The sequence below is a fragment of the Ambystoma mexicanum genome, chromosome 9 (assembly GCF_040938575.1).
Source record: "Ambystoma mexicanum isolate Mex_15411 chromosome 9, UKY_AmexF1_1, whole genome shotgun sequence".
NCBI lineage: Eukaryota > Metazoa > Chordata > Amphibia > Caudata > Ambystomatidae > Ambystoma > Ambystoma mexicanum.
The window spans coordinates 797,430,138-797,441,115 of NC_090931.1; the positions used below are offsets into that span (position 1 = coordinate 797,430,138).

At 43.2% G+C, this 10,978-nt stretch overlaps 1 protein-coding gene across 10 annotated transcripts; it reads left to right on the top strand.

The window, feature by feature from the left end:
- The first annotated feature begins 548 nt into the window (after positions 1-548).
- On the top strand, positions 549-9,653 carry TRA2B (transformer 2 beta homolog). Of its 10 annotated transcripts, XM_069615760.1 has the most exons (11): positions 549-670; positions 2,744-3,014; positions 3,282-3,406; positions 3,850-4,018; positions 4,663-4,728; positions 5,025-5,213; positions 5,501-5,616; positions 5,843-5,938; positions 6,539-6,589; positions 8,426-8,502; positions 9,048-9,653. In XM_069615760.1, the coding sequence occupies exons 4-11, from the start codon at positions 3,986-3,988 to the stop codon at positions 9,056-9,058; spliced, it is 639 nt and encodes a 212-aa protein (XP_069471861.1). In that variant the 5' UTR covers positions 549-670; positions 2,744-3,014; positions 3,282-3,406; positions 3,850-3,985; the 3' UTR covers positions 9,059-9,653. The 10 variants fall into 10 exon arrangements, with proteins under 10 accessions (XP_069471861.1, XP_069471852.1, XP_069471853.1 ...); XM_069615751.1 differs by lacking the exon at positions 2,744-3,014 and having other exon boundaries at positions 552-670; positions 4,663-4,749; XM_069615752.1 differs by lacking the exon at positions 2,744-3,014 and having other exon boundaries at positions 552-670; positions 4,663-4,749; positions 8,429-8,502.
- Positions 9,654-10,978: the final 1,325 nt, after the last annotated feature.

The following is a 10,978-nucleotide window of genomic DNA, read 5'->3' on the forward strand; positions in this document are numbered from 1 at the left end:
CTGAAGCAGCTATTTCCCATCAGAGAAATGGCCCTAACCAATGGTCCATTTCTCAGATGGGAACTAGTATCAACCAGACGTACAACTCCTGATTTCCCTGTGGAAACCATCCCCGCACTTGAATGTTGCCATGTATGGCAGTTAGAACTTCTGAATATGATGTCGAATGACGTTCAGACTTGCATCTCTCAGTAGCTTATCACAAATAGATCCATGTGGTACTGATTGGTCGGTTGCTGTTACTCAGCAGTTAAAATGACATTATAACAGATTTTTTTTTATTCAAAAGGAATATGTTTCTAAATTAATTTGTGTGAAATAGAAACATCAATGTCCTTAACGTTAATAGTTTTCTTCACAACTTCCTAACTTTACATGCAAGTTAGAAATACATTACAATTGTTTGTTAATTTCACGTTACCTCGGCGACGTTAACAGCCGTAGCATTTTCCGCGTTCGACGTGTGGTTCCTCTTCCCTTTCCATGGCGCTGGGCGTTGTGTTTATGACGTACGCACGTCCTCTTTCTATGACACTGATATAGGTTATAAATATGTACGTCACTTCCTACCGATCCAGAGCGCGCGCTGTAGCGGTTGAGATCGGACGTGCTAACCTGTGCTCGGCGTGGGAAGATGAGCGACAGCGGCGAGCCAGCTTACTGCGAACGGGTAATTGATAGGACGTGACCTCATGCGGGCCGTAATTACTTTATATCTGACAATAGGCACCCCGTAGGTGCAGTGGCGTAGTTCTCTGAACTTATTGGGGGAATTACCGATTTAACCTTTGGGATACATGGGTGCTCTTCAAATTCGAGGACTGCCTTATGGGGGAATGCTACCTATTTACCTTTTGGGGTTGCACGGGTGCTCTTAAGTTTGAGGGTGGGGGTGGTAACTATTTATTAGCAATGGGGAGTGAACGTTTATCATACCGATCGGGATCAGTTAATCTGCGTGCGTGTTCTCGTGTGGTTGCTCGCACTCGCAGGGGTGTGATTCGATGCATGTTTGGATCGTTTTGACTCGATGTTTTGTGAGGATACGGACACCGTAGTTGCTTTGTTCTGGGCCTCGCTGAAATGCGTCTAAAACATGGCCGTCGCCATGCAGAGGCTGCCGGAAAGCAGTTTGTGTCACTTCCTGTCCGCCATTTTGAGTTGGACGCAGAAGGGGCGCTCTCACAAAATGGGTGTCGGATAATGAGTGCCTTTTTATTGAACTTTTCTGTGAGCTGTTTACTTACTGCTTTCCGCGTTTACGGGGCGCTGAACAAGGTGTGCATGATCAATTCGGTCGAGATTACCAGTAGATATTTATAGAATTTCCCATATGATCAAGTTTTGAAAACCTTTCCTGCAAATGTGGAAGATGGCCTTCAAATATTTCAAAGAATATTTAGAGATTACTAGTAGCTGCCATGATGCAATTGTTTGCGTGCTGACTTTACGTTAAATATTAACGGCACGATTTGTAAAGTTAATATATGGGGTGGATAACTTTTCAGGTGTAACTGTAGAAATACAAGTGCTCAATTCAAACCGATAATGTGCGCTTTCTTTTATTGGCCGAATTGGCGCCATTCAATGCCTTGGTGTTGGTTACGTTTTGGGTGTTTACCTGTCGGGTTAGCCTTTACGAGCAGGCCTTTGTCACTGGGTGTTGCTCATGCGCTTTGAGCGCCGTCCCGCTTGTTCAAGCATACAATCCACTCAAATTGACCGCATGTGGCGCTAGTATTTCCCCGTCAAAGCCTAACCAAATTTCGGCGCACTCTCGACTTTCGCTTTGACCTTTTGTAACATTTGGGTAACTTCGACGTCTTCACCCACCCGTATTTTGGCGTTCCCAGAGCGATTGCTCATTTGTTGGGTCTGTCTGGGCAATTGACTGCGTGTAAATCTGGGCGGAAATGGATAGCATATTGCAGATGGATACCACTTCAATATACCACAGCTCGATTTAAAGTAGTGTAGCGTCCTAAGATTTTAGTTACCTACTTGCATGGTTGACCTCCGCTATTCCCCCCTTAGGTCGAGAAGTGTAGATCAGAAACGATTAATGTCCCCTGTGCTTTAACGAACTGTGCACGCAAATGTTCTTATTGGTACATTGACGTTTGGTTATTTCGTCATTTACGCTGTCTGATATTTGCTGTACAATTCGAATAGCTGAACATGGACTTTGAAATGTTCCAAATGCTGTTCTAACGTAATTCATTTGATTTGCTTATTTTTTTAAGTTGCCGAACATCATCTCTGCAGAACAATTGTCACTTGAAGTATTGCCTAACATTCACACCAACACAGAAATGGGGGCTTGCACGGTTTACTCAATGTTTGGCATGGGAAGTGTTCCTCACTGAAAAATGGACGTTGCCAAATTACAGAACGTCACTCCTCCAGAGGATGCGTAAAATTCAATGACATTGATTGTCCATTTTCATAGTAACCTCGGGGTTTATTGGATTAATTCAATTGGAAATATTGTTAATGGCTAATGGGGTGTGGCTTTCCGGGCGGCCACTTTTTGCAGGCACATAATACTGTCTACGCATCAGTTTCTAGAGTGATGGTCCTAAAGAGTTCACTCTGATGGAGCTGTTAATCTGTATTTAGTAAGCTGCATGTGCAGTAGAAGGGGAAATTGCCGCAAGCCCTGGACTGGTACGTTTTTAGTTCCAAGCTTGGCATTTTTACTTCCCAGAAATTTAAACTTTCATCCTGTTCTTTTTCTATTAAGGTTAATATTGAAGAAGGAAAATGCAGAAGTCGTCATTTGACAAGTTTAATAAATGAGAATTATTTGAAGCTCAGAAATAAGTGAAGCCGAAATTTGAAAAAAGAATGCATGCTAATTATCAAACCAGAAGTCCCTCTTATAAAATATTAAGAAATTTGTGTGAAGTGGGGAAGATGAAAAGAAGTCAGAATTTGAAACGGAAGAATGAAGAAAAGAAATAGAAATGAAGTTAAGATAAGAAGTATTCTGGAATCAGAAAGCACTACGCTAAGTAATTACTAGTCTGTTTATGTGTCCCTGTATACTATGCTGAACTTATGCATGCATCTTATTTTACAAGAAACGTTAATACAGGGCTACGTTTCTTCTAGGATTGTTTATAAATCCAGGCAGTTGTAATTAAACTGCCCACAGATAAATGATTCAAATTAACTCGGCATTTATTTCACTGTAGCTTGCTATTCATTTCTTAAGCGGTTAGTTAAAGCATTTGTTCTGTGGGTATGTGCGTTTACACTTTCCATGTCTGCATACGTAGGGGTCTCGTTCCGCTTCTAGGAGCGCAAGTGCACGGCGTTCTGGTAAATCTGCAAGCCACTCCCCTGCCCGTTCCAGATCGAAAGACCGTTCCAGAAGCAAGTCCAGGTCGAGATCTGACTCGAGGTAATTAGTCAACTTTAGCCAAGCAATGTTATTGTCGATACATTCTAAACTATCATAACTAGCACTGGATGGAGTTCGTTTCAGACTGTATATGTAGCTGGGCTTGCATTCCTAATGGGCATGCTCCATCATACACCCTGCGCGCGTGACAGCGGTAGTTTTTGTAGAGGAGTCTTAACATCTCAATATAGGGAAGATGCATGGGAGTTTGCCATCGGGGGTTCGATATTGCTGGGATCTGTTCCTTGGTTAGCTTGATACTTGGAGCTACTTTTGGCTCCCCCAAACCAACTGAACACGAACATGCCATATACCAATGTGAATATAACTTTCCAAGAACGTGCATGACTCCCTATGGCTCCGGGTAAATCTTGACACCAGCCACTTCTGTTTCTCCCCGTGTGTTGTTGTAAGGCTGTTAACATTGTGTAACCTTATTTTAGGTCTAGATCGAGGAGAAGCTCTCGTCGACATTATACAAGATCGCGCACTCGTTCGCGCTCCCACAGAAGGTCCAGAAGCAGATCCTATAGTAGTAGGGAATACAGACGGCGCCGCAGCAGCCACAGCCATTCTCCAATGTCCAGCCGCAGGCGTCATACGGGAAGCAGAGTAAGTGCATTTCGTGTTGTCTAGTGCCATACAGCGAATTTGAATGCATCGGCGGGTTGGTCAGATATATAAGGTTATTTATAACGCGCTTAATACCCAGAGGTTTCTAAGCGCGGACCCCGGGATCGAACCTGTTGCTCCGTGCCATCTTGCTTCCGAGGCGAGCATGTTGAATTTGCTCAAAGCAGTTTCTTCTATCCTCCCGAGACTATATGGGTGTATATAGTTGCAACTGAGTTGATGTTAATAGGGTAGCTTGGATGTTATGTTGACTTACCGCTGCCACCAGAGGTGCATGAGGAACGGCAGGGCGGGCATTAAAGGTTGCATGGAGGGGGGGCTAGAACGTACAGCTCGGCAAAGGATTCTTAGCCACAACTGGCGGGCTGAGGTTGCAGGAAATGTCTCCAAATCCTAGGTAACTTGCTGTCCTCGGTGCAAGGATAAATCGCAACATATAATTCTGCCCCAAGACGCTCGTTACCTCGCCGGCATGTTAATGGCAATGTGAAGTCACCACGCGTTTTGCGCGCCTTTGGCGGAATTATATATGCAATTTCTTTGCCCTCTTTGCGATCGCCGTTTTTTACAGCTTGTTTTTAATATATCCACGTTGGTTACATGTCATTTAATCTTCTCCATAGACACAACGGACTTCAAAATCTGCTTCCAGGGGTGACAAAAGAAGTGGTGATTCCTCTGTAGATCGGGTAAGGAGCCTCAATGGGATGGTAATTATACTTTAATAAAAGTTTTGATTTTAAAAGGAACCTTAACCATCCCTCACCGAGGGTAACGAAATGGTACAAGATGTACTGTTGCATATGATATTGGAGTGTAATTGTATGACTACATTCTGTTGCATTGCTCGCACCCTTTGTTATACCATTTAATTTAACGTTCGTGCGCTTGACTTAAATACTGGCTTGCATGCTGGCTCGAAGTGGCGCACATGTTGATTTGCATGAGCATATCTATAATGCTTTGCTCTGAATTGTTTTCGCAGGCAAATCCAGACCCTAATTGTTGCTTGGGGGTGTTTGGCTTGAGCCTCTATACCACTGAGCGAGACCTCCGGGAAGTTTTTTCAAAGTACGGGCCACTTGCCGATGTGTCCATTGTTTATGATCAACAATCGCGACGTTCCAGGGGATTTTCATTTGTCTATTTTGAGAACGTCGAGGATGCCAAGGAGGTAAGCGAATGTATGCAGGCTCTTGTATCCTCCAGTCAGCCACTCATTTGCTTGTTTCAATTAGATATTTCTAAATTGATAGTAAGGTATTTAAACGGCTTATGTAATAGAACTGAATTCTGTGAGTAGTGGGTGAACGTTACAAAGGCCACGCACAATTGAATTTCAGCTTGTAGTATTCAAACTATTACTCTTAGCAACACAGCCCTCTGCTATTACGGCCAGTAAATTAGTTGCTCTGTTTTTGCGTGTTGGGTCCTAGCCCTTTTTTGCTTTACCCTTTATAGGCCAAAGAGCGTGCGAACGGCATGGAGTTGGATGGCCGAAGGATTCGTGTAGATTTCTCAATTACTAAAAGACCTCACACACCCACACCTGGTATCTACATGGGGAGACCAACATAGTGAGTATTAAGGCTGTTTTTATTTCGGCAAACCGTGCCTGGTTTTACAAGTGTTGTATCTGTACCGTGCTCCTAAAACTGGCCACAAGGCTATGAATTAAGCCGTTTTTGCGATTCGACCTAGTGGCCTTGGGTATATAAGCTGGCCGTCACTTGAGCACGTAAATGTGTAATGCAATTGGCCTTTCGTAGGCACATTTTCAGCATGCTCTTGTTTGTTTTCTAGTGGCAGCAATCGTCGCAGAGATTACTATGACCGTGGATATGAACGAGGAGGAGGATACGATGACCGTGAATATTACAGCAGCAGATCATCCTACAGGTTTGCCTTAATTACATAAACGAGGCTAGACTTTGGAAGACAATATTTTCTGACAGCTGCAAGATGTTTGTGTGGCCCATGGAGTCGGGTGCACATTAATGCCGCTTTTGGTGTTTGGTATTAAACTGAGCACTCGGCACTTGGGTAGGGTTTACTATTTTGATTTGTCAGTTCGATCTCAACTTGGCGACAAATGGGCCAGTGTTGGCAATGCTGGAATTGTGGAACACATGAGTGCCTTTAAGGCCTTTCAGTTTACATGTGGATTTTGTGGCCTTAATTTTGCTTTGAATTAGCTTGCTCATTAGCTCACGTGTCTTGGACTATCCTGACCTTTTCTGCATATCCTCCCTTGAAGGTAAATTTGAGCTACGGTAATCAGGTTTTAGTTATGTTCAAAACCACCTTGCTGCAGTTAAGGTGTTTATTGGATTATGGCTTTGTATTAATAGTACACAATTGTAGTAACACATGTGAGCAGTGCTTTGGATTTAACACGTGGCCCTGTTTTTCTTGCTTTCGGGAATTGGGTTGCTTAATGATTCCATGTATTCTGAACATTAAAATGTAAATTAAACCATGCTTTGCTTGTGTTTACAGAGGAGGCGGAGGAGGGTGGCGAGGTGGCCAAGACAGAGATCAGTATTCAAGGTATGCTAGGCAAGGTGAAGTTGGCACCGAACATGGCTACAACACTATAGTTCGGTGTTTCAGCTTAGAGCCAACATTTGCTTCATGTAGCTTTTTGAAACTGAAGATGCCAGGACACGTGTTAATGAGCAATGCTAATTTATTGGTGTAATGTCCGTGGAAATCTGGATAAGTTCTTCCTTTTCGTTTTGACAAACCTTTGACATGTGCACGTCAGACAGCGTAAACGCAGCTGGCAACACTAGAGGGATACATTGTTGTAGTGGAAAGCCTCCAGCGCTTGACCTTTCACTCCCTTAACCAGGTTACATACCATTGATTATTTTTTTTGTCGTGGTATTGAGTGCTCCCGGGCAGGTCTTATTTAAACCAATAGTCCCCTGAAACATGCCCCTCGTTTGGTTCTTGGCCCAATGGCTAGATAGCTACTCGATGACTCGTTTATTCATGTGACACGTTTGCTATATAGAAACGTTTGCGGGTTACTTTTCACACGGAGTAGTCTAGTTGCGCTATTTCAACCTCCTCCGATAGGTTTGTGGTTGTGAAATATGCGTTGGCCTATTATAGATCGAGAAGTGTCCTGCCATGGTGCGGAAGGCTATGCCTTACCTTGTGCTTATAGAATATAAATAGCAAAACGTCCTAGTTACGTCACTGCTGAAAGAAAACTTCAATTTTGAATTTAGGTTGCTATTTGACTTAAAGAGCCGGAACTGCATTAATGACGGTTTCCACCGTATTGATAGTGACCTGTCTCGTCCAACCTAAATGTTTTGGGGGTGAGGGGAGTACAGTAGTGGCATTCAATAGTTCAGTTCCCGGGTGCCGGTATTGGGTCTCCCTAGTAACGAGACAGTAATCCAAAGGTCTAACTTGTTCTCGTGTATAAGGTGGGAGAGTACCACGCATGTTTCAATGACACGCTTTGGTTGCTGTCATACTCATCCTTTCAGGTGTGGTGAGCTGCATTAGATTTGTGATGCAATCCTATAGACATGTCATTGGGGATAGTGTTCTTTGTTAGAAGGGTGCAACCTATTAGTTGGTGGCATTTGGGGGGGGGACGCTGTATGGGTTCGTGTGTATGTCGCGGACTGTCCGTGCCTTAACATGCTCGTGGGGTGGGGCAGGTGCTGATAAGCGTTACACTTTGGTCAAAGCAGTTATTCTTGGGAAGTGGACATACACGCCACCTGTTGTACAAAGTTTTAACCTTTTAATTGTTACAGGTGCGCACACTCTGGTCCTACACCAGCTTCCTTCAATTTTTGGTTAATGGTGTGCACAGATAAGAAAGGTTACGCTGCCTTGCCGTGCCCTCGGTTGTTGCTGTATGCAGCGTGTTCCAGGGGTCAAATCGCTGGTTCAGTGACTTGCAGCTTTCTTGATTGCATGTAGGCTTGTGCAGCGTTGCTCAATCGGTTCTGAAAATATCGCAGCCGTTATTGCGAACCCGAAAGGGCTTATTTTAACACCCTTTCACACCATATATGCTGGGAGGACCCCCGCAGCGCCCTATAGCATGCACTTTTCACCCATCACCCCCACATCTTGTGGATTCTTTTTACAATTTGCATTTTCGAATTTGCGTTGGACTGCGCTATTTTGTAGTGCCGTTACACGATGCATAAATATATTGATACAATTTTGCTCCTACCATTTTTTAAAACGAATACTTGTAACCTACCGTTATTACACAATTTCACTGAAATTCGGCCATTTGCAAGGGCCATCTGCAGCTACTTTATAGGTAAGTAACGTGTTGCTGATAGCTGGTTTGTGACATGCTACCGCTTAGCTTTTTGTCAATTGATGTCATATTTTTTCTTTCAGCAGAAGACGTTCCCCATCTCCTTACTACAGCAGGGGTGGATACAGGTCTCGCTCCAGGTCCCGTTCCTATTCGCCTCGTAAGTTGGAGTGTTTGCTTTTTACGTCAGGTTCCTCGTTTATAATTTGTTTTCAGTATACTTGCATGCCCTGCTGTGTATATATACTGGGTTTGGTTCTTTATCTACTTGACCTCTCATTTTATCGTCTCCTGGGTTTAATGGTGTCAGTGCCACAATCATGTTAATTTGCATGTACGTTAGGCCCCATGTTATGGCACTTACCGCGCAGTGCCTTCTGTATCCTTTGTTGCTGCATCACATGCGGAGATCTTGTCATGTTCTCCCATGGTACACCTTTTCAAATGGCTCTTTGCATCCATTTTAAAGGCAATTTTCGGAATGTATATTTTTGTCTGACACCTGAGAAATACGAAGGGTAAACGCTTGTTAATACTTGGGAAGGTGTAGTGGCACTGCCTGTGAAGTTGCATAGCTTTTAAATCGGACTAGTGCACAGAAAAATTGCATCAAACTAGCGAAGTTCTTTTCTGCCTTTTCTTTTCTACAAGGTCTCACTTGTAATCTTGTAGCGGTAATAATACATGTCACTTGCTTTCTCTTAGGTCGCTATTGAAGCATGAATTAAGAAGATTCCTCGATTTAGCCCTAAGTTAGGGTTGCATTTGTGGACAGCACCTTTTTTTTTCTCCTGTGAACCGTGCCTAGTGAATAGGTGGCTTTTACACCTTTTATGATGTTTGGAATATACATTGCTGTTGCATATTTGTCTAGTTGGTGCTTTGTTAAAACTTGTGTACAACCATTTTGCATGTTTTTTTACAGTCCGTTCTAACTGCTACGGTAACAATTGTACCATACCTTGTTTAAAACATTCTGACTATTGGCTCTGGTATTAGAAAATGGATGCAATAAAAGTACCTTTTCTTAACCTCTTGCTATTACAAGTCTTGGAATATTTGGGACGTTAGTTTGGATGGTATAGGATCATTATTCCTCAAACAGTATGCAGCAGTATTTCATGTTGGTCTGATCACTTAATTGATTGGTTATACTATCAATTGAGCGGCCATGATAGCAATTTTAGTTCTTGAATGTGGCGATGACCACACATTGCATAATGGATACCTTTACGTTTGTATGTTATGATACAATTGCGTTAGTTGCAAATGAACAGTTGTGTAAATAGAACAATAAACTATTAAACAATTGTATGGCTTGGCATGACTAGTTAATACTGTCCACCTATTCTATATTGGTGCATAGTAACTTTAATATCGGTGCTGGTATTTGGTCTGCACAGACAGACGTGGTATTGCGTTATTCTCCAATGAAATGGCGGGTTGTACCCACCTAAATTGCCTGAAAAATGTTTGCACACTAGTGTTTTGACTCTTGGGGCCAGTTGAACGAGTATAGGGCAATGAGAATGTACTTTTTGTATGTATGATGCGGACTTGGTTTGTGCAGTGACTTGGTGGTGCATGCAAATGGTACTTATATCCAGGAAGCACAATTGGGCAGAAAATAAATTGAATAGGATTGATTCAGAACTTTATTGTAGGAAGATAATGGCTAGCATATCTTTTAATACAACCTATGTATAGATCTTGAGGGGGTGATGCTATTAATGTGTACCATAGGAATTCGAAAAGGTGCCTTGCGGAAAAACAAATGGTAAAGAAATGGGGGAATGCCCAATATACGTGAGGTTTAACCACATTATCAGCAACATGTACGGCTTTACTCTGTTCCTGCGTGTATGCTCCTAGGTCCTTTTGCTCCAGGTACATTGTGGGTGAACGAACGTATGGGAAACACTTTGCACAAAAAGTAAGGAATTCTAAAACTTTTCCAAGCTTCTAAGTCCGTGTTGTGTACAACTTGATTCGAAGTATGGTGAGATGGGCATGACCATTCTGCCTTTCCGTTGCATCACAATGGATACCATTGGAGGACACTGCAGTAGATATGATCTGCCAAGACCACATTGTTTTACTGGGCCCTTGTTTTAATGCATTTTGAACAAATGGAACACATTTACTGAAGTGTATTTCAGAGGCTTCTAATTGATAATTATGGCAATGGGTCTCAAAACTCCCGATTTAAGTAATTGGGGAAATTGAGCAAATCATCTTTCAATTTATGTATGAACCGTCTGGAATTGTGTGGAAATGAACTGCCTACTGGGAAGAGTTTGAGGCAATGATGGCAGATGGTGGCTGAGGCTGCAGGCCTTTGTGCTGCCACATCGGCGTTGCTTGTACCCCCATCCCCTCTGATTTCCCCCCCCCAATGCTGCGTCTGCTGGGAGTGCCGTTTTGCCCACCAGTTCTGACCCTGGCGGGCGGAACGGCACCTGCCGGCAGACTGACCAAAGCACCGTCGCTGTAGCACAGTGCTGGCGCTTCTGTCCTCCCTCGTATCTCCGGCTCTACCAGAGATGTACTAATAGTCTCCCGTCTGTTCCCATTCTCTTCCTAAGCACTTGAAATATCTGAAATGTTGCTGGGCCGAGTACGATAGTTGTTCTTGT

Coding starts and splice junctions, on each gene's coding strand:
- TRA2B (XM_069615751.1), top strand. CDS start 635: ATGAGCGACAGCGGCGAGCCAGCTTACTGCGAACGG. Junction 5,214..5,500: donor ACGTCGAGGATGCCAAGGAG/GTAAGCGAATGT, acceptor TACCCTTTATAG/GCCAAAGAGCGTGCGAACGG. Junction 5,939..6,538: donor AGCAGCAGATCATCCTACAG/GTTTGCCTTAAT, acceptor TTGTGTTTACAG/AGGAGGCGGAGGAGGGTGGC.